This window comes from Zosterops lateralis (genome assembly GCF_965231275.1).
Source record: "Zosterops lateralis genome assembly, chromosome: 25".
Taxonomy (NCBI): Eukaryota; Metazoa; Chordata; class Aves; order Passeriformes; family Zosteropidae; genus Zosterops; species Zosterops lateralis.
In genome coordinates, this window is record NC_139785.1 from 480,840 (window position 1) to 503,555 (window position 22,716).

General features: G+C 52.1%; 3 protein-coding genes across 3 annotated transcripts; all 3 read left to right on the forward strand.

The window, feature by feature from the left end:
- Nucleotides 1-1,303: 1,303 nt before the first annotated feature.
- NNMT (nicotinamide N-methyltransferase) lies at nucleotides 1,304-2,702 on the forward strand (the record flags this gene model as incomplete). Its single annotated transcript, XM_083877927.1, is given in 6 exon segments — nucleotides 1,304-1,487; nucleotides 1,926-1,970; nucleotides 1,973-1,999; nucleotides 2,002-2,024; nucleotides 2,028-2,131; nucleotides 2,270-2,702. Coding segments are annotated over 6 exon segments (816 nt in total).
- A 1,823-nt stretch (nucleotides 2,703-4,525) lies between these two features.
- RBM7 (RNA binding motif protein 7) lies at nucleotides 4,526-7,121 on the forward strand. The gene is made up of 5 exons (XM_083877858.1): nucleotides 4,526-4,662; nucleotides 4,840-5,002; nucleotides 5,522-5,624; nucleotides 5,812-5,878; nucleotides 6,146-7,121. The coding sequence occupies exons 1-5, from the start codon at nucleotides 4,567-4,569 to the stop codon at nucleotides 6,536-6,538; spliced, it is 822 nt and encodes a 273-aa protein (XP_083733984.1). The 5' UTR covers nucleotides 4,526-4,566; the 3' UTR covers nucleotides 6,539-7,121.
- A 242-nt stretch (nucleotides 7,122-7,363) lies between these two features.
- Nucleotides 7,364-12,293, forward strand: REXO2 (RNA exonuclease 2; the record flags this gene model as incomplete). The annotated part of the gene is made up of 7 exons (XM_083877888.1): nucleotides 7,364-7,495; nucleotides 7,600-7,683; nucleotides 7,999-8,076; nucleotides 9,957-10,068; nucleotides 10,607-10,715; nucleotides 10,939-10,992; nucleotides 11,876-12,293. The coding sequence occupies 7 exons, from the start codon at nucleotides 7,364-7,366 to the stop codon at nucleotides 12,003-12,005; spliced, it is 699 nt and encodes a 232-aa protein (XP_083734014.1). The 3' UTR covers nucleotides 12,006-12,293.
- Between the last annotated feature and the right edge of the window lie 10,423 nt (nucleotides 12,294-22,716).

Consider the following 22,716-nt stretch of genomic DNA (forward strand, 5'->3'; position numbering starts at 1 on the left):
CAGATGCCTGGAGCCAAGCTCTCATGGAGCTGGGAAGCTGCAGCATCAGAACCATTCTGAGGGCTGCCACGAGCTTGAGGGCTGGCTCTTTGAGCTGACCTAATCGTGGCCTTCTAGTGCCTGAAGGGAGCCTCTTTAGAGTTTTTACTGTTTACAGCCTGGAGTGACAGGACAAGGGAGAAAGGCTTCACACTGACAGAGCAGGTTTAGAGCAGATATTAGGAAGAAATCTTTCCCTGTGAGGGTACTGAGGTGCTGGCACGGGTTGCCCAGGGAGGCTGTGGCTGCCCCATCCCTAGAAGTGTCCAAGGCTGGGCTGGATGGGGCTCGGAACAACCTGGTCTGGTGGAAGGTGTCCCTGTCCATGGCAGGCCAATCCCAGGACATTCTATGATTCTGTGATTCCCAGGACCAGGCAGTGCCAGGCTTGCAGTGAGGGCAATAATCTTGCCAGCTCTGAGATGGTTTGCCACTCCTGCTCAGAGGCCTCTGCCTATGTTTGTGCACAGTTTGTGCTTTTATCCCCAGATCATGTAATTCAGTGAACACAATCAGGCTCTAAAGATGGAAAGCGACGCACTGCACTGGCAAATGCCCCTGGGTCAGCCTGCCTGTCCAGCAGGGCTCTTGCAGGGCCCCATGTCCCAGCACTGCAGTAGCAGATAGCACCGATTGTTTGCTTTGCTGTCAGAAGAAAACCTCTTTATCATGTTCATCTTTCTAGCTGACGTCCTTTTCACGCCTCACAAGCTCAGCAGAGGGTCTGGCAGTGGCAGGTCTGGCTCAGTGAGGGGGTTTGTAAAGCAAATGCACCTTGGATCTACACTCGCACTTATTAGTGTGACGATGATGCGGCAGCTCCTCTGCTCTCTCTTCTAACGATGGATCCTTAAAAAGCAAAGGCCAATTATATAGATTTGGAGTCGGTAATGAGCCTAAAACTGTTTGATCATTTCGGCTCCAGCTGGGCGAGTGGGAGGAGGACGAGGTGCTGCGGGGACCTGCCAGCGCGAGAAGCGCGGGGCTCTGCTGCCTCTGTGTGGCGGCGACGGCGAAGGAGCTGTCACCGCCGTGTCCCCTCCATGCGGCTCGGGACGGCGGGCGAGGGGCTGCCGGGGGCTGCAGGAGTGAGTTATTATCGAAAAATCAAGGCTTGGCAGAAAATTGGAGGGCACGCCTAAATCGTGCTGCCGAAGGTGTCCAGCTAGAGCGTGGGGCGAACACAGAGGGGAGGTAAGAGCAGAAGGTGTCACAGGGCTGCGTGCCACGGAAGGAGCGAGGGGCGGAGCTGGCTCCCGGCAGGATGGAAGTGCCAGCGATCTTCACGGAGGCAGAGTTTTACCAGCAGAATTTTGACCCTCAGGAGTATTTGAAAGAATTTTACAGCATGAGCAGCAGCCGGGAAGGGGCAAGGGCGTTTATGATGCAGAACTTGAGGATCCTGCATAAAATGTTCTCCTCAGTGAGCAGTTCCGAGGCGCCCAGAGGTGTGGGATGGCACCGTTTCCAGGCTGCCCAGCACGGAGCGAGCTGTGGGAGACACACACACGCACCTGCATTGCTAAGGACACCCCTCTGCCTGCATGTGTCTCCGTGTGCACTGGGAATTGCAGCTGGAGCCGTGCCGCAGTTTCTGGGAACACCACCAAGCCCAGCTGGGGCTGGGGAATATGGGGACAGTGCCTCTGCCCCAGGAGCCGGCACTGTCCCTGCCACGGGCTCTGGACCCTCTGCAGGAGTTGTCCCGGCACAGGGGTATGGCCAGAGAGCCCTGGCACTGTGGTATGGGGCTGTGCCACGAGTCTGTGGCACTTGGGGTCACATCTCTGGATTAGGGGGAACTCAGCCTCAGGGGCACTGGGATGTTTCTGCCCTGGAGCAGTTTCCATCCTCACCGGAACAGTTTTCGCCCCACTCTGCACCAGACGGGCTGAGAGGTGACACCTTGATAGAAGTCAGCTGTGGCCCCACCACTACCAGCTCCTGTCTGCTTGTAGCACTCCCAGGAGATCATCACCTTGGACTAGACTGACTGGAACTGCTGGGAGCTGGAGAAGTGGCTGAAGAACAAAGCAGGAGCCTTCAACTGGGAACCAGTGGTGAAATACTTCTATGAGCTGGAAGGTTACAGGTGACGCTGGTGTCCTACTGCCTGTCACTGACCATGGTGGTGGGACAGGCCATGTGTCATGCCAGGAGGCCACAGGCACAGACACGAAATATGCACAGAATGAGCCTTCATCTACTTATTTTTGCATTTTCTTGCCAGGGAGAAGTGGGCTAAGAAGCAGGAGAAACTGAGGAAGAAGGTGAAGCAGGTTCTGAAGTGTGATGTGACCAAAGCCAAGCCCATGGGCCCCATGTCCCCACCACCAGCTGACTGCATCATCTCCATGCTGTGCTTGGAGGGTGCCTGCAAGGAACTGGCCACCTTCTGCAGTGCCCTGAGGAACATCAGCACCCTCCTGAAGCCTGGGGGGCACCTGGTCACGGTGACTGCCCTTGAGGACACCTACTACACTTCCAACAAGCAGGCTTTCTCATGCCTCTGTCTGCAGAAACAGGAGGTGGAGGAGGCCATGGTGGCTGCTGGATTTGAAGTGAAATTCAGTGAAGTGCAGCCATACATGGTGGATGATGACCACGTGGACGTCAGGGGTGTCCCTTTGCCAATGTGGACAATGTGGAGTGTGGGGCTCTGAGGGGGACAACAGCACTGAGTCTGGGTTCAAAAAGCCACCTTGGTGTAGCCCGAGGGCTCCCAAGCCTTTATCTGGCACTAAATAAACTCCTGAGTGCCCCAGCCATGTCTGTGAGCTGGGACTTGTGCAGCACACACAACACCCAGGCTTGAGGTAACCTCACCAGCTCCCTCCAAGCCAGGGACAGGGAAAGCACCTGGAAGGACGAAGGGTATAATTATAAAAATACATTAAAAAGCAAACAAAACACTCCAAACAAACTCCCCAAGTAAATAAATCACCAAGCCTCTTCTATAGTTGAAACTAGAGAGTGGAATTGGTTGAAATCTCAGCAATACTTCCAAGTGCCTGTGCATGAAGAGTGAAAACAGGCAGTCAAAGAATGGGTTTTTCCTTCCACAGCAAGTTTCTGGTTTTCCACTTTGCTCCTTTGAAGAGCAAAAAAGGCACAAAATAGTGACACAAACAAGCACAACAGAAGTCCAAGAGCACCTCTGAAGCACCTGAAGTAGCTCCTGTTCTCTCACTGTGTATTTTTCAAGCCTGGGCTGGGTAAGGCTGTACCAGGCAATGCCTGAGCCCACCAGCTCCTACCGTGGCTTCTGGCCAGGGCTGTGGCACTCGCACGTGGAACAGGCCACGATGGCACGGGCACCATATGCTCTCAGCCAGCCCCGAGGGGACCCAGGGAGGGAAAACAGGCAGAGCAAAGTAAATGAGGCTCCAGGGAAATTAAGGCAAAGTGGAAGTCCTGGCAAAGCGAGGTAATAATTCCCTTTCTGAACGAGTGACTGTTTGGAATTTAACCAGGCGAACACGATTAAACCAAATGGATATAAATTCTAGGTGCGGCAGCAAGTAATGAAGTGGAGAAAATGAACAGCAACCAATTAAACAAGGAAATCGGATCTGCTGCAACGTGTGGGGATCTAATGAAAAATGAAGGCACAACTGCCCCTTTCGATTTTTTTCCAGATGGAGAACACCCGTTTTACATCCAGCATCTTCTGGGATACCCAGGGGATTGCAGCGGCTGGGGAGAGCCAAGGATGCTTTCCAAAGTCCTTGGAGAAGTGAAATCCCTGGGAAGGCTGGTGCGGGCACAGCCCACCCACTCCAACGGGATCCAGCCGCAGGAGCAGCCGGGCTTGGAACCCCCGGAGAGGGGAAGAGGGAGAGAGAGAGAGAGGAACACTCCCAGTGTTCCACCACAGCCCTACGGGATGCAGAGCCCTCGCGGCTTCCCTGCTCCCAAATAACCCGTCTGGGGGTTTTTGAGCCTGCATGCCGATTTTTAATCGGCTGCCTCAGACACCCTGAGTTTCCCATCAGTTTCACAGCAGCGTGGGAATAACGGGAAACGGGGAAACCCTGGCGCTAGCGGCCAAGCGGCAGGACCTGGGCGCAGGCTCGTGACAGGGATACGCTGTCGCGACAGTGGGACGGCTGCACGTGATGCATCAACTACTCCCTTATGGTAAACGCGGTTTATTGCCAGTTATTGGTTAATTACAGGTCATAAGTGAATTGCTGGGACCTGCGAGGCCGCAGGCGCGGGCTCCGCACGTCCCGTGTGGCCCGGGAGACGTGGCCCCATCCTGCCCGGACTCTGCGCCCGCAGCTGCCGCCGAGCCGGTGCTGACGAGGCCCCGGTCCAGCCCCATGTTCCCTTTCCCATGCCCAGCTCCATTCCTGTTCCCGTTCCCGTTCCCATTTTCCCGTTCCTGTTCCCGGCCCCACGGCCCCGTCCCCGCCGGAAGGGGCGGGCCCGGCAGCACGCATCGCCCCCGGTGACGTCACGCCAAGCGCCGCGCGCGGGGCGGAGGGCGCAGCCGCTGAGAGGGCGCGCGCTCAGATCTCGGTCATGGGGGCAGCGGCTGCCGAGGCGAACCGGACGCTGTTCGTGGGGAACCTGGACCCCAAAGTCACCGAGGAGCTCATCTTCGAGCTCTTCCACCAGGTACCGCCCGGCGCCCGCGCTGAGTGTACCGGGGGAGGGCGCGGCGGGGGGTTGCGCGGCCGCCATGGCCGGCGGGGCTAAGGCGGCTGTCGCGGGACAGGGTTCGGCGGGGTGCACGTGCTCGGCGGCGGCCGCTGTCTCCCGATGTTTGCTTAACGCCTTCGCCCCCGATGCCAGGCGGGCCCCGTGATCACCGTGAAGATCCCGAAGGACCGGGATGGACGGCCCAAGCAATTCGCCTTCGTGAATTTCAAGCACGAGGAGTCGGTGCCGTACGGGCTGCGGCTGCTCAACGGGATCAAGCTGTACGGGCGGCCCATGCGCATCCAGTTCCGATCAGGTACCGGAGGGACCTTAACCAGTTTTCTGGAGGGAAAGTGAACTACTGTCAAGTGCCCTAGCCTGTCACAGAGTCATAGTTAATCGGGTGAATTGCAGGAGCCTCTCACCAAGGGGTCTCTCTTGTGCTAGCTCTGCTCCACTCGCACCCTTCTGTTCCGGTGCTTCCACCAGGGACCTTCTGCCCCTCATGGCCAGTGTAACCCCTTGGCTGAGTGTTCTCTTTGGGTTTCTACAGGTTATTCCTGCAGCACCTCTAAAACCTGTTCTAAATTATCACACGAACATTAAAAATCACATCTAGTAAATTAGGCGCATTGGCCACAATATCTCTGCCCTTTCTGGTGGGAGTTGAGACAGTTGCAGTGCCTTATTTTGGTAACTGAACCATGTGCTTTTGGAGATCACTGACAAAACTTGAGAGCCAATTCAAAATGTGCTGATTTTCTCCAAGTTCACTTCACACCCAAGTTGCTTAACTGGTATTTGTGGGTCTCCTGAAATATTTGTCTCTCCCCAGGGAGCAGTCATGCAGCCCAGGATACAAATCCATCCTGTTCCCAGCTTGGAGCTGCTGGCACCAACCCTCCTGGGATGCCTCATCCAGCATCCAGCTGCAGCAGGTAGGACTCTCACCAGCACAGGAGTGCAGAATGGAGATAGACATTGCATAGTTCACCGTGTTCCGGGCTACTTCCAAGTGCAGTTTGGTGTTTCTTTCCTGGAGGGAAACACCAGTGGGATGCAGATGCCCCTCAGACTGCAACAGTTGTGTGTTTAAGGCTGAAACTCCTCATCTCTTCTCTGCAGGTATGAGAGGGTTCCAGATGGCATGGCCTCACTGGGGTTCCCGTCAAGCCTGCAGAGACAAGCAGTGGTACGTGCACACACTCACAGGCAGAGGTTGTGGAAATATACTTTTGGAGTGCTGAAATGACAATTCCTGAAGATTTGAAGTTCCTGGTACAGAGAAGGGCAGCTGGGAGGGAGCTGGGCTGTGGGAGTCCAGCTGTGGGTGAAGTAATGGTTCTGTTCCGTTCTGGTATTTGCAGTGTGAGTTAGAGGCCAGCTCAGGGTTTGGTCAAACACTCCACTGGGCAGCAGATGTACCAACTGAGCATCCCTTTTCCTCTTTCCCTTCCAGATGAACAGTGTGGCTCGGCAGCAGCCCAACTTCGGGGGGAAATATGAGCAGCCTGGCTTTTCCCCTCCTGGCTACCCCCACTCCTTCCACACCCTGCCGGGCTCCCCGGGGCCACGGCGCCCCGAGGGGCCGGCACCACGCAAGGGCCGGCTGGGCGCCCACCCCTACTCCCCGGACAGCCGCCACTTTGGCCGGGATCGCTTCGGGGAGCCTGGCCTCGACTACGGCCGGGGCAAGCGGGACGACTACGGCTTTGATGAGAGGGGCCACGAGGCTGAGCACCACTACCGGGGTGGCCGCGAGGAGCACTACGACAGGCACCGGGACAGCTGGAGCTACGAGTACCGCAGGGAGAGCTACAGAGAGGCCAAGTGGCACTCTGCACGGCATTGATGGACTCGAGGGCCAAGCGAATGTGACCTGTTTCTCACAGAGTACATGTAAAAACCCCCACCCCCCAAAAACCCCCATTGAAGTCACCTTTTAGTGTTTGTAAAAATATCAGCAGTGAAGTCCTGCCAGTATCTGGTCTCAGTATTAAACGTGTTTACTCACACTTCAGGGGTTTTCATGGGGTTAAAAAGCCACAGTGAAAGTTTTGGAGAAACCCCCACTGTCCTTGTATCACAGAGAAGTGCTGTTAGTAGAAAGGAACATCTGCGTCAGATGGAAGGGTCTAGCGTTTTAAGCACAGTTGAGGTGGGACAGATGGTGCCTGGGATCTGCAACATTCTTCATGTTTTTTATACAGTCATAGAATCACACAATGGTCTCAACCCCTTGCCAGAGGCAGAGACACCTTCCACTAGACCAGGCTGCTCAGAGCCCCATCCAACCTGGTCTTGAATGCTTCCAGTGATGGAGCATCCACGGTTTCCACGGGTAACCTGTTACAGTGCCTAAGCACCCTCACAGTAAAGAATGTTTTCCTAATATGTAATCCAAACCTACTCTTCTTTAAATTTGAACCCATTCCCCGTTGTCCATTTAAAATATTACAATATTGTCTTGGAGAATATTAAAAGTCTCCTGGGGAAAGCCCCTGGGTGAACCTCCGTATCTGAAGCGGGGGCAGCGGAGCTGCTCCGTGTGACCGCTGACAGGAGGAGCACTCCGGGTCACCGTGGACCACATCTCCCAGCAGCCCTTGCGGCGCGTCCACACATATGGAGCCCGAGCGGGGGCGCGGGGGCTGCCGGGAGTCGTAGTGCGGCGGCGATGCTGGGCGGCGGCCGCGCCGGCCTGGGCCGCCTGCGGATCTGCGCCGGGCGGTTGTGGCTGGGCCAGCGGAGGGCGGCGGCCATGGCCGGCGGCGATATGGGGCAGCGCATGGTCTGGGTGGACCTGGAGGTGCGGGGCGGCGGCGCGGGGCGGCGGGGGGCGCGGGGAAGGAGCGGACGGGACGGGGAGCGCGGACTCCCGGGCGCGCTGACGCTGCCGCTCGCCCCTGGCAGATGACGGGCCTGGACGTGGAGAAGGACCAGATCCTGGAGATGGCGTGTCTGATCACCGACTGCGACCTCAACGTGCTGGCTGAGGTGAGCGGGACCCCGCGGGCGGCCCCGCGCCGCTTCCAGGGGATGCCGGAACAAAGTAACGCCGGGCGATCCCCGGCTCCGGCCGCGTCGAGATCCGCTGTTCCACACCGGGAGCGTGAGAGTGGCACCGGAGCGCGGGGACCTGCGTCACACTGCACTTTGTGTCTCCGGGCTGAAACTGCTCCGTGCTCTGCTTGTGCTTGGGACTAAACTTCTAAATGCTTCTAAACTTTTTTTTTTTTTTTTTTTTTTTTTTTTTTTTTTTTTTTTTTTTTTTTTTTTTCCATTACCTTTATGTTTTTCTCTCCCCGACAGGGCCCGAACCTGATTATCAACCAGCCCGACGAGCTGCTGGAGAGCATGTCCGAGTGGTGCAAGGAGCATCACGGGAAGGTAAAACCCTCCTGGGCCTTGGCCGCGATGAGAATGACGTGTAATTCCGAGTGATTAGCTGCAGTGCAGCCGCCTGAGCAGGGACAGCTCCTGTGCTGAGCAGTCTGCACTCACACAGAGGGGCTGAAAGACAGGAGACAGTATCTGTCTTATTTTGTATTGAGGAGCCTATGTGGAATGTTTTTCTCAAGGTCTCACAAGTCATCTGTGCACAGTTCAGATTGCACTCGGGGATCTTCAGCTTCCAGCTTGCCTGAAGCAGCCTGTGGTTTGCAGCCTGGTTTCTGATAAGTTGGAATAGTGCTGGAAGCTGCTTCCTGGTTTGGGAGTGGGAAGCATCAGCCTAGTGCAGCAGCAGTGAGGCTTCCTGGGAGGGCTGGAGCAGGCAGGGGGCCAGAACAGCATCTGTTATTCAGAGATGTGCCACTGACTCACATCTCCCAGGGCAGGGGCTCAGCCTCCTTTCTCCCAGTGTGAAGCTGGGAATTGGGGTTTGGTTCCTTGGTCCTCTCAACAGAGCTGCTGGCCACCTTCTGCTTCTGTGGGAGCCCTGGTGTAGGCTGGGTTGGGTGGGCTCCTCTGACAGCTCCTCCTGCTGAAGTCTTGCATTAAATAATTCAAGATAATTCCAGTGGGGAAGGGGAAGGTGAGAATGCCTAAGTAAGAACAGGTGCAGGATTGGTGCAGAACAGTTGAGAGCCAGTCAAATGCAGATTTCTTCCTGTGGACTCTGGTGCATGTGGGATTAAACAGGCCTGTAAACACTGGGGTTTTGCCTGTCCCCTCAGTTCTCTGAGTCTTGTGGATTTTTTTCACTTAAAGCTTCACTTTTGCAGCAAGAGATTACTTTTTGTTCTTTGGGCCACTAAAGAAAGGTTCCTCCTTGCCAGAAGCAAGAGAGCAAATGGATTTTCCAGTCCCTGATGATGAATTGAAATTCTAGTTAGTTTTCAATTAAGGGCTGAAGTTTTAAGACATCCATAACCCCCTCTCCCCTCCTCCCCCTTCAGCATCTTACTCTCCCTGGGAAGAATTAGCAAGAGTTTGGGAAATGAATATTAATTTACTGTGATGGGTGTTTTTCCCTGCTCCAGTCAAGGATTCCAGCTCAGCTGCAGCTCGGGAGCGAATTGGAGATGGTAGCATGCGTCCGTGCTGCTCCTGAGGAGCTACTTACTTTAATTGACTAAGAGAAGAGAAGCAATTAGAATATAGATGAAAATGCTGCCACATAATGAATTTTTTAACCACCACTTGGATCTGTCAAGTAGATTTTTGCTGCACAGTCGTGGAAATATATAGTGTAGCCAGATGGAAATAAATCACTGAGAACACTTGGAGGGGATTTGACATTTAGCTATTGAAAAAAAAAAGAAGGGAGGAACTTTCCTGATTTATAGGAATCCTGATAAACCCTGAAGGCAGGATCCTGTTTATTTGTGTTCACTGGTACCTGCTGCTCCCTGCTGGGGAGGTGAGTGCCTCTCCTGAAATAGGGATATAAAAGGGATATAGTGCTCTCCTGGCTTAAGGATGTGCAGGTGGATAAACAACACCTCACATCTTGGTAACTGAAAAGAACTCTGAGCGAAGAAATCAAAAAAAGGGAAAGAAAAAGCCCCAAACCCCACAGGAAGATCAGTGCTGCCAGGACTATTTACCTTGGCTTTCCTTCCCAAACAGGAGATCTCTGGGGAGAATAAAGGCTGGGAGTGTCCCACAGAACTGAGATACTGAGTTCAGGAGGTGGCTGGGGAATAAACAGCACTCAAAGGGTTGACCTTTCACTGCAGAGTTAAACATTTACTTGAGAACTGGAGCATTCCTGGCAGTGTCTGTGACAGGATGTTTCTGATTTATGACTTGACTCTTTTTTGCAGTCTGGCCTTACTAAGGCCGTGAAGGAGAGTAAAATCTCGCTGCAGCAGGCAGAGTACGAGTTCCTGTCCTTCGTGCGGCAGCAGACACCCCCGGGGCTCTGTCCTCTCGCAGGTAAAGCATCTTCTTCCTTAACTACAACACATCATCTGTCTTCACTCTTAGTGGGATGTGAGCACCCCCTGGCACATCTGGCCAGGGATGTGTTCCTGTTCTATGCTGTGTCTTTTCCTCCCTGAGTATCCAACCAAAGGCCAGATGAGGATCTTCCAGGTGTTCTCTTACCCAGAACTGCTTGCAGAATTTAATTTATGATCTTGGGACAGGTGCTGAGTGAAATCAATACCAATGGCCACTTTTACTTGGCAAAAAACCTGATGTTGGCATAATTCTTTGATATTTATCTGGGTGACACAAATTGTGGGAGTAGTAATTGAGGAATTACTAGAGGTATTAGTATTAAACCCTGTGTGATCCTGCAATGAAAATCTGACAAACCTTTACAATCATATTTGCTAGGAAAAGGGATAAATGAGCTGCTTGTGAGTGGCTTTTCTTCCCCTGTGATCTCTCCCAGCTCACTCCACCTGCTGCTCGTTTCCATGTTGCTCTGTAGCATCTTTGAAGAAACATCTTGTTTGTGTCTTTGTAGGTAACTCTGTTCATGCAGATAAGAAATTCCTTGACAAATACATGCCGCAGTTCATGAGGCACCTTCATTACAGGATCATTGACGTGAGCACTGTCAAGGAACTTTGCAGGTAAATGTTCCCCCAATTAAGTGGTTTGAAAGATACTCCCGGGACACCCATTTGTGGTGCTGGGTCTCTGCAGATCACAGCAGGGGGACTCTGTAGGGCTGTGGTTTCTCCGGGTGTCTGTGACACCTTCACCAAATGTAACAAACTTGCAGCAGCCACCAGACATGGTTTTGAATCCCAGTTGTTTTGGTTTTTTTTTAAAGTGGCAATTTTCTGCTCACAGGCGCTGGTATCCAGAGGAATATGAGTTTGCACCAAAGAAGGCAGCTTCTCACAGGTGAGCTTTGTGCCTCTGTCCCTGCAGAGCAGAGCTTGTCTTGCAGAGAACTCTGCTCTTCCTGAGCAGGATATGGAGCTCGCTGTGAATTCCAGCATCTGATGGTGGTGTCTGATGCAGGTGTGTTTCTGCACCCTGTCAGATGTTTGTATTCTTCTGTCCAAAGTCAAGACAGTGTAGGGTAAGGGATTATTAAAATCCAGAGAACCAGAAGTTTCCTCAGCCCTTCTGATTCACTCTGCTCTTCAAAGCGCATGTTTGTTGACCATGCAGACAGTCACCTAATGGGGGTTATCTGCCCCTTTTTTGGGCAGAGGTGGTCACAGAAACACAAAAACTGGAGAACTGTGAAGGGGGGGTGAGAGTCCTGCTCCTATTTCCTGAGCTTGGAGTGTGCCAGAGAGGTAGTGGGAAGGAGCCAGGGAACTTCTGTGGCTCTACTCTGATGTGTCTGTGCTGGGTGGGAGGGAGGCTCTGGTACACACAGAGGAGGAGGAGGGCTGGCTGTCGCAGACGTCCAGGCCGAAGTTGTGGTTGATCTGCTGCTGCATGGAGCTGAGCCCTGAGCATGTCCTGGATGGAGCTGGGCAGCTCTCTGGAGCCCTCGTCTCTTCTCTTGGGACTGAATTGTTTCTAACAGCCGATGCTGTAGACCCTGTTGGTTTCCAACAGCTCTGTGTCCCAGGGTGACATAAACTAATAGGCTGTGTGTTACTCTCTGGCACGTTGGCACCACTGGACTTTTATTGCTTCCCTGAGACAGATGCACCTTCCATGTGCATCAGTTTGGTTTCTGGCAGCCTGGAAGTTTTCAGCAGCATTAGGACCTGGGCATAGCTGGAGATGTACCCAGGCACTTTGAAATTCCTTAATTCTCTTTCAGAGCACTTGATGACATCAGGGAAAGCATCAAAGAACTCCAGTTCTACAGAGACCACATCTTCAAGAGGAAAACGGATGAGAAGAAAAGGAAACTGATTGAGAACGGGGAAAGTGATAAAGCTGCCAGCTGATTTCCCTTCCCGCCACATCAGCCTGTAGCACACACTAGATGCGTCTCCTGGTTCTTTTTTGTTTGCCAGTCTCTTGGGAAGCTGCACCCTGGGTTACCTTGTTTCTTACCAGCTGTTCAATGCAGACAGAAGCCTGAGTTGCTGCTGCTTTTCAGTTTGAGAGGGGAATCGGCACGCTGGGCCTCAGCAGCGCCCCGGTTTGGATGTTCTAAAACATGCTGTTTGATACTCCTTGCACCTGGTTTTAGGTGCAGTCTTTCAAGACACAATAAAACAGGTCAGTTGAAAGATGGTGGTTTTGGACAGCCTTTCTTTGGTGCTCGCCACACTGCCGGGTGAACTGCTGTTCCTGGGCTCCCCTGGGCTGTCCTGGCGCGGGAGCTGCCAGCCCATAAAGCAGAGGGTGTAATGGAGCGCGGGGTGTGCCGCTCCCAGGCATGTTTTTATTATGGGCATTAATAATAATGGCCATCCAGGGCTTCTCAATCCCGCTGATTGTTGGAACACCTGCTCTGCCAACCCTGGGAATGATTGTTATTGCAGAGAGGCGATTAAAATGGTTAATGGGGCAAATAAATGAGTCTGTGAAATGTCTCTCTCCTCTGTCACCAACTCCCAGGTAAGCTGGCAATTCCAGCGAGGTTTGTTTTCTCTGTGGGCAGGCTTGAAGCAAGGCAGAGCTGAGGCACATCCCTGCACAGGGTTATCCACCACAGCCAGCACCTGCAGAAATGCCTGGATGGATCCCTGTAGAGCTGCTGGCCCCCACCCACTGGGGCCTTGGGACAGCGCCGTGTTGGAGCTGAGGACACGCGGTTCACCCTTGTCCCAGCAGCTCCCCAGACCCTCATCACAGCCACGTGCCACCAGAATCTGCTTTGTCTTTCATTTCCATGTTGTTAGTTTCTCCCCTTTCCTCTGTCTCCTTTCTGACCTACTTCTGCTTTTCATATTTCATTCCTTGTTAAGATGCTTTTGTTTTTCTTGAAGTGTTTTTTAAGGAAAATATGCCACCTGTGTTTATACATTTTTAAATATTGTTTATTCTTACTTCTGAAGTAACGGTGCCGTATGGGGGATTTTTATCTCGTTTCCCTGTGTTATGCAATTGCAGTCCTGGTTTTCTGTGCTGGCATCTTTCAATGTTCCAATTTAGTACAAATTTGTCACGCACTTGGCAGAGCACAGATAAACCCCACCAAAGCGGGTGTTATTTTGGGCTGGAAACAAAGCTCCCTCCTGCAGCAGGGGCTGGGGAAAGGGAATGGGCAAGGACCCCCTGGCTTTGCACCATTCCCTTCTGTAGGAGCACTTACACCAGTGGTTTCCATGCTCTGAAAGCTCCATCAGCATCACACAGTCATGGAGGATCCAGATATAGCAATGCAAATAACTCTTTTTGGATGTGGTAACTAAAACAATTCCTCACAGGCAAATCCAGAGCATGCCTGGGAGCCCTTGGCTCCACCCCTAAGCGCTTGTGGATGTCTCCCGGATCGAGGTTAACAGCACATTAAACCTGTAACTGCACAAGGAGTTTGTGCTCCCGTTCTCACTCTTCTGAACAGGAGTTCCCACAGCTCCAGTCACTGCCAGGATGGAGAGTTTCCTGTGTGGAAACTCCTTCCAGACCTGCCCCATTTGAGCCTCCCACGATGGCAAAAAGAGCAACCAGTCATCCCTCCCTCCCTCCCTCCCTCCCTCCCTCATCTTTTCTCTGCCCTTCTCTGCACCTCTCATTCTCTCCATCCATCCACACTGCACTATGTCTGCAAACCACAGAAATCGGGAAAAATATCAGCTCATGCTACCCTTTTGCCCAGCTTCAGTGCAGTCTGCTCTCATTCTCTATTTTCAGAGAAATCCTCCTGCTCGCAGGCACAGCTGCTGGCTCCACCACAATGGGCCAGAAGAATTTCTGCCCTCTGGCAGCTGCAGCACTGACACCAACCTTATGAAGGCAGGAGATGAAACAGTGACCCTCAAGCAACACTCCCCCTCAGTTTGTTTGGGCTGAGCTAGGTGCTCGAGGTGGCAGGGATGTGTTGGGACACTGCAGAGCCCACCCTGGCACCACTGCCAGGTGCTGCCCACTGGCCCTGGGAGCCACTGGGTGCAGCTGCCTCAGCTCAAGGTCGGCTGCAGAGAGCCTGGAATAGAAAACCTTCAGACATGATTTTTGTCTCTCTCTTTTTTTTTTTTTTTTTTTTTTTTTTTTTTTTTTTTTTTTTTTTCCTCCCACTGCCACTGATGATACCCTTTTACTGGAATAACTCTCTCCTGCTGACAAATAAGCTTTTAGGGTAGTGAAATCTCTGTGACACTTTAAGTGCCCTAAATGACAAAACAAGGACGTGCAAGATTACCCTGCGACTACTCCATAAAGCACAACTTGTCAGGAAGTTGCCACGGCTGCCCAGGCCCCACGAGGACGGGGCACTCCCATCCCTCCCAGGACTGTCCTTCCAGCAGGAGAGTGAGCAGAAAAGCATGAGCAGAGGAAAGAGAGAGAAAGGGGCAAAATAAAAAGTGGTTAGTGTGAGGAAAAGCCTACTAGGCCATGGGGACAGAGGGTTCCTCTGGAATCAGGGACTTGTCTCTCTACCGCCTCCCCAGTGATGGATGGGATCCAAATGGCCATAAATTGTTGGGTGCTGCAGTGATGTTTTCTCCCCGTGCTGGAGCAGCCACCGGCAGTGGTGCGGTGCCGCATGCAGGGGACGGGCTGCCAGTCAGATGCCAAACGGTGTGGGGAGGGAGAGGTGACAGCCAGTGAGATCCATTCCCCAGCATTAACAGCAGCAGGGAGAGGAGGAGAAATGGGTGTGATAATGGTGTGACAGGGCCTAGCAGACACCATATTTTGGAAAAGAAAACAACGATCTGGTGAGTCAAGTGGCACCTACTGACCCCTCAGGTCTGGGCACTGAGGGCAGGCTATGGAGTGCAACTCCTTCTGCTTTCCTAAGACCAGGCTTTGCTGTTTACCCTCAAAATCCCCTTTCCTGGGAAGTCTGGGGGGAACTCTGTTCTGAAAAACCATGCAGCCTGTGTGAGGGCACAGCTGGGGAAACTGCCCTGCACCCTCTCCAGACAGAGTGCTCTCCTGCACTGCAGTTGCAGGGGAATAAAATCAATGTCTGCTCTCTTTACCCAACAGACAAGACTGGAGGGAGGATCATAGTCTCCAAACTTTGCAGAAGGGAAATGAAGCACAGAGAGATGAAGTGACCTCCTTTGGGTCACATGGGGAATTTGTAGCAGAGCCAAGAATTGAGCTGAGATCTCCACGGTCCTCATCTACTTCTTCCACTGTAAGATATTCCTTCCACTTTCCCTCCAGCCAAGTTAAAAATAAAACTGAGTTTCGTGTCCCTTTGGCAGCAACGTGACTCCAGTGCAGCAGTCTGCTCCATGAGCTGCCAGGGCCACAGCACCAAAGGATCTGCCTGGCTCTCTGCAGTGCCCAGTCTTTTGGGGGATGGCCACATGTGCGGTTATATATTTGTGTGCATATATTAGTTATGTGGCACTTTCTGCCTCGTAATTAAGTGGAACCTCTTCACAGGCCCCTTTGAAGCAAATCTCTGTTGGTTGAGAGAAACTTTCATCGCCAGCCAGCACTCTGCAGTGTTTGTTCTCATTGTTCTTGTCGGTCAGAATAAAACTCCTCCTAACGACAGAGAAGGTGGCTCTGGACTCCCAGTGCCATCACACAGGAAAAGCCCAGCCCTTTCTTGGAGGGGAAATGCCTGTAGTGGTATCTACAATAGCCCTCAGCCATCCCCTTAGGGCTGGGAAGCATCGTGAAAGGCTCCTCTGCTGTCCTCACTCTTGACTCTGGATGGTTGTATCCCCCCAATGTCCTCACAAGTCCTCCAACCTGTTGCATGCTTCCATTTCTGCTCTGCTCACCAACACTGCTGACAGGAGCTGCCTTTTGCAGCAGAGAGGGCCAGGGGTAGTGGGATGTTCCCTGCCAGGTGTATCTGCAATGCCTTTGCCTTTCCCTGAGCAAGTTCTGACACTCAAACCGCTGCTCGTTAACCGCCTGAAAAACAGCACCCAGCCCGTTCTTCCGAGCTGCCATTCCCTGGTGGCATCCCTGCTGTTGCTGCAGTTGGTCTTGTGGTGTCTCCCAAACACAGGGAGCTGCGGAGCTGCGAGCAGAGGTAGCGGGAGGAGAAGCGGCTCCAGGAGGGTGCGTGGCGATGGAGCCAGGGCCAGGGTGGGAATGCTGCACGGAGCCCACGGGTTTCCCTTGGGGGGCTGTTTTTTGACCGCTCGTGCAGTCAGAGAGACGTCTGAAGGGTACACGACACCCTTCTAGACATAACCCCTTGTTTCCACAGGGAAGAAGAGTTTCCTGCAGGAATTAGATTGTTTTGTTCTTTGTTTCCGGGGGGACAAGGAGGGAGGAGCCCTGGTTGAACCTCCTGGTAGGTATTTGCGTAAGCCCAGGACTGGTGGCATGTGTCAGCACAGATGGAAAGAGTCCCACCTCTTTGATTCCGCTGTGATTGGTGCCACATATTTGGTGTTGTCACTCCTGCCTTCTCCCTGCCTCGGGTCCGTGTCCAGGGCAGCAGTGCAGTTTGGGGTGATGTTTTTGGTCTGTGAGCCCCTGTAGAGAACAGGCTGACGGGGTCCAGGCAGAAAGTACAACTGAGGAGCAAGCCTACAGCTCTGCAGCCCTTGGAGAAACGTGTGCCACAGATAATCTTCTTCCCACCTCAGGCTCACAAGCACTCACCCAGTCAAGTGCCATAGGCAGCTCGTACTGCCTATGAGATCCGAGTCAGCCCCTGATCATCAGACTAGATAAACAGGGGCTAATCAAATCCCCCCCACCCAGAACAAAATGTGATAAAGAAAGGAAAGGAGGGGAATGCATTCCTGGCATGAACGGCTGCATGGCTCTGACCAGGAGTGCTGCATGCACTGGATGCACTGAGGCACGGTCAGCACCGTGGAGAGAGGATCCTGCTCTGCCTGCTTCTGACCACACCATGTCCTGGCTCACTGCAATGGATCCGCTCTCATGTCAGGCAGCAAAAACGTCAACAATATGTTCTGGGACAATTATTTCCCTTTCCAGAGGGACAAAGTGACTTGTCTTGGGGTCTTTTCTGTGTCCTCTGCTCTGTGCTCTAATTACCCCAAGATGCTCTACCTGTAGAGAGCCTTAATACATAATTACATACCATTAGCAAGGAGAATAACATGACAACTGCTTTGGATAATCACGGAGAGCACTGCTCCTGCCAGTCTCCTAGCTACCACAGCACACGCGTATTGGGCTCAATTTGTACAAGAGGGCATTTTGGAAGAATTATCTGAAGCTGGAAATAAGAACAGCAGACACATAGTCGTGGTTTCATGGGACTCAGATGGAAATCAATGGGGAAATTCAACGCAAAGGCAAAACAACCAATAGGAGTTTTAATTTTTTAAACCCACCCTAATTAAGAGCAGAGGTAGTGTAGCCCAAAGGAAGCCTTCAGAAGATTGCAGATGCTCTCTGCCTGGAGGTCTGTGATATCTGATGTTGATTTAAAGACTCAGGGAAGCTGCACTGCCATCCCTAGGTAAACTGTTCCCATGTTTTATGACCATGCTGCTAAGAATTTGTCCCATATTTCTTGCCTGAATTTGTCTTGCTTTCATTCCTAACCACTAAGGATAATTTTGCCTTTCCCTATCTGTCTGTCCAGCCACACGCCATCAGGATTTCCCTCTTCCTGAGCAGGTATGGCACTGTCAGCACTCCCTCTCAGGAAATCCTGTCAGCACACTTCATCCCTTTGCTTCTCTTTTTCTTGATTTCCAGAGCTGTGTCTCCTCATTTTCTAGAAATCATCCTTACTACTCCAGTGTGTAAACCTCCACTTAATTGCTGTGGGGACATGCCCAAGTCTTTCTTCTAAAGCTGAAATTGCCTTTCTTGCCTGAATCACCACACCAGCTCCTGGCTCCTGTCTCATCCTCCCCAGGACTCTCTGCTTTGTCCTCCCCACAGCAGGACCAGGTTTTAATCCACCATGACAGCAGAATCATGCCATCACACTGCCCTGGGACATTTGGAGGCTGCTGGAAGGTGCTGTTCACCACAGTGCTGCTGTGTGCTGCAGCACTGGGTGCTCCTTGCTGGGGGATGTGCCTCAGTGCTGCAGCATCCCTCCAAGGACACAGAGTCCATGGCAGTGACCTGCCCCCATCTCGTCCCTGCCCAGTGCATGGTCCAGCTCAGCCCTCATGCACTGCAGGATGTCACTCACTCCCTCATGCTCCCCTAGCTTTTTCCCTTTGACGTGTATTTCAGCCTGAAGGACAGCACTGTCAACCTGTCCCTGGAGAATGAAGAAAAGCAAACAGGAACCTTCAGAGGTGCTCTGAGTGCCAAGGACAAGACTGGCTGCTGCCAAGGTCACAGGCATGAGGATATTCATCCTCATTCCTCACCATCACCATACAGCCTTAGCTGGAGAGAACTGAGCTGCTTCCGGCTGCACGTGTTTAAAGGATGAGGGAGCACAGGATGGTTCAAGAGGAGATTGCTTCATAAGACAATGGCTGAGCTGATAATGCCAGCTAAAGTCGGGCCACTGGGGACCTCTTACAATTTTAAGATCCAATCAACTTTAAAATATTACTGTCTCAGGCAGGCGACAAGTCTTGGAGCAGAAAACAAGTGATCCTGTTTTATTTACGGAGGAAAGGATGTTCTCCCTGTCCTCACCCACGTATTGAAATATTAATGGTGTTTGTCTGTGGAGCTGTGTTAACATTACATTTCCAGAGCTCAGTCTATAAAAGCTCTAGTTAAAATACTTAATGCCATGATGCTGGCTGCCCGGGAGAAGTGGACAGCAGGGATGCAGAGGGCAGGGGCAGCAAGGACATGAAGAAATGCCTCAGGGAGAGGCTGCAGTCAAAAGGGTCTGTATCTTAATACCCCTCTCTTCCCAGTGAAACCTCTCACTCCATCACCTTCCTGCTGGCCACATGTCACTGTTCTGAAGCAGCTCATCCAGCACTGGCAGATGCCCAGCCTTTTGAGGTGACCTTGGGTTAGAAACTCCAAAATTTTCAGGTGCCTCTGACCTCCTTCACCCCTTGTAACTGCCATCCGGCAATTACACAAATTCCTTGCTTGCAGGAATTGATCTTGCAAACAGCCCACCAGCAGCAGCCCTGCTCTGGTGTCTGAGCTGGCCATGCTGCAACCCTGCACATGCTCCCTACCTGTTCGGATGCTGACAGAGAGCCTGGGAGCTCTTTGCAGCCAGGCCGTGCGCTGGGTATGGCTGCTGCTGTCTGGGAAGCGCTGGCATGACACATCATCACTCTGCCTTAGCCTGTGGCCACAGCGGGACGGCAGCAGTGAGGACTGCATTATATATTTTATCATAAACACAAAAGCAGCAACCACCACAGATTCTTAATAAAAATGTGTCTCTGGCGCCCGTGCAGAGTGCGAGTTAAACACTATGCCATCAAGCAATTTGCAGTGCCTGCACATGCGATCGTGCAAACATCCCCAAAGTGCCCCATGGAAAAGTCAATAACATCAATAAAATCAACAACAAATAAAAGCAGCCTGGCTCAGCAGCAAGCTGTATTCACAGGGAACATCTCAGAGACCTTTTGAACAGGCTTAGTGTGAGAAGCATCCCCACGTGCAGAGAGGATGGGCGCTCTCCTCCCCGAGAGCAGCTGCTGTGACAAGCACTGTCAAAGGACAGGAGCCACAGCATCGCCCTGTGCCTGCTCTCTGGAACACACCAACCTTCACATGGCAGGCAGTGCACTGCCTCCTGCATGACACTGAGCATCCCCTGGCACCTCTAACAGCACCTAGTCATCCCAAGTGTCTCCAGGAACTCTCATGATAGAGGCAATAAGTAAGAGCCATTTTCCAAACTACTGCCCTTTGTTGGGATATAAAAGACCTCTCCCAAAACTCTTATTCTCTCCTGTGTTGCCTGACACTGCCCTCCTCTTTCCACCTACCAGGTGCTCTAAGTCATGCACCTTCTTTTATTATGTGCCTATTCATCCATCCCTGAGATTCACATTCCTCTTCGTTTATGAAGAATTAACTTGTTGGAGCTGATTTATGAAGACTGGCAGGCACCTGTGCTGGAGCAGGGCTCTGATATGTTCATCATGAAGTCCTGTAGTTATTCCTAAAAGAGCTCATGTTAATGCCTCATATTAAAATTAATTTTTTATTTTTACATAACTAGATGACTCTCTGCAATCTTTTAAAATATGTCCTTCAGAACCTGGATTTTTTAAATTTTTTTTTAATATTTTTTTTTTTTTTTTTTTTTTTTTGTGTGTGTGTGTGAGGGATTGAAGTGGTATGGTGACAGCTTCTCATAAACACAGGGTGGCCTTGATGTGGGGTGGCCTTGGTGCAGGGTGGCACGTCATGTTCTCGCTGCGTGTTGTGTGCCTCGGGTCTGACTGACAGTGAGGACTTGCCAAGGTACATCCTCCGTCAAACCTAACTCACTTTTGTTAGCGCAGCAACAGAACCATTTGCCTTAAGAACATAACCTTTCCCAAATCTCCTTTTGCTAACAGGAGCGCTTGCACTGGGAAAGCAGTGGGTTGAGCTCTGCACTCCTCTGGAAGAGCCTTCAGTACGCGAGGGGCAAGTGGAGCTGAAGCGGGGGCGCGTGGGGGAGCAGCTCGCAGGGAGCCTTTGGTGTGAACCGGCTTGGGGAGGAAGTGATGGGCATGAAAGAGGAGCTGCAGGGGGCAAAAGCCTGAATTGTTTGCTGGGAACATTTTTTCCCCTTTCAATCCAGTGTATTTCATTCCCTGGTAGGAACAAATCTACTGCAACCCACTGAATTTGGCACAAGTTCAGCTCAAAATATAATTGCTCTCAAAACTTAGGCTGGCCAAACTCAAGCCCAGTCTCACATCCCCTGTTTTCCTGACACATTTCTCTTTGGATGTCAAACACATCTGAGGGATGAGCAGGGACCCTCAGCCCTGTGGGGACAGGGGCTGCTGGCAGCTCCACAGGGCTCTCTGCTTGCCCACACAGTTCAGAGCCAGCCCTGCGCGAAGAGTTGACAGGAACAAAGCACCACAAGTGAACAACTGGCTCCAGCATTCCGCTGCGGATCATAATTGACCACTGAAAGCCTGAACTACAGTATTAATTTGATAGGACTGTAATCAATTGTGTTTCTTGCCCTCAGATGCAGAGAGAGAAAGAAAAGGAGTGGGAAAGTTAATCTGGATTTTTTTTTTCACACCACTGCAGCAGAAAAGCCTTGTCCCTTGTTATTGTTTATGGTCAGAGCAGGCTGCTGTGTTGGAAACACACACATGGATGACCCCTGCCCCAAAGAACGCCTGTCCCCAGCCAGGCAGACCCCGAGGCCGTCTGTGGCATAGCTGTGGCACAACTTTTGGCTTTCTCTGAGGGATGTGGGGCTTGGAGGAGCCAAAAAGCCAGGATGGCTCTGAGCAGGAGTGGCCACGCTAAGTGTGCCACTGGCATTGGCCATCATCCAGGCCATCAGGGAGAGAGTGGATATCTTAATCCTGCTCCCACCCTGGACCTGATCCAAGACAGACTGAAGTCAGTGGAAATCTTCCCATTGCTGCCCTGGGCTTTCAGCCAGACAGGCAGTGGTGTATGGAGTTCCTGGGACACAAGACAGAAAGACAGACGGAAAGCCCGAGCAGAGCTGCTGTGTGACTCCTGTGTGAATGCACAAGTAGGTTTTGCTCCAAAGAGGACATGAAGCACTTAATAGGACTGCCACTGCCCAGTGGGGAGCGCTGGAAAACTTTCTCTTGGGATTCTGGCATTGCTCAGCACAGCAAGTTCCTCTGAGCGTCCTTGGCAGTGTGCTCCTGCCCCTGCTCCTGCTCACATCCCACCTGCCCAGAGGTGTCACCCAGTTCAGCACCACGGGACAGGACAAGCCCCAGTCCCACAGTGCCTGCAGGCAGCAGCACTGCGAGGACAGATCTGCTCTCAGTTATTTATTTGTTTCTGCAGGGCGGCACAGGAGATGACAGCTCATAAACTGCCTGCCAGCGCCCTCCCTTTCCCGTGTCCTTTGAAGCGCTGCTAACCGCTGGCTTTGAACCCCCTCTGTTGATTGTGTGCCGCAGCTCCCGCCTTTGCGACTGACAGAAATTATAGAGCAGGAGTGGAGAGAAAAGCAGGAAGATAATGCAAAATGCCCTCCCAACTAACTTTGCTAATTAAACCAGCTCTGAAGCCTTCCCAAACACCCCCAATGTTATGACAACACAAACAGCACATTCCAGTGGAACTATTAAATTTATATTATGTAGCTAAAAGTTCAAATGAGACCATTGTTGGTTGATATCTGAAAATGAGCCAGCATGTGCCCAGGGGGGCAAGAAGCCCATTGGCATCTTGGCTGGTACCAGCAAAATTGTGGCCATCAGGTCCAGGACAGTGACTGTAACCATGTGCTCAGCCCTGGTGAGGCCATGCCGCGAAAGCTGGGGTCAGTTTTGGATCTCTCATGACAAGAAAGATACCGTGGTGCTGCAGTGTGCCCAGAGAAGGGCAACGGAGCTGGGAACAGGGTTAGTGGGGACATGGCAGTGCCAGGTTAATGGTTAGACTTAAAGGTCATTTACAACCCAAAGGATTCTCTGAGTCTATGATTTCCTTCCCATTACCCTTATGCCAAAAGGAGCA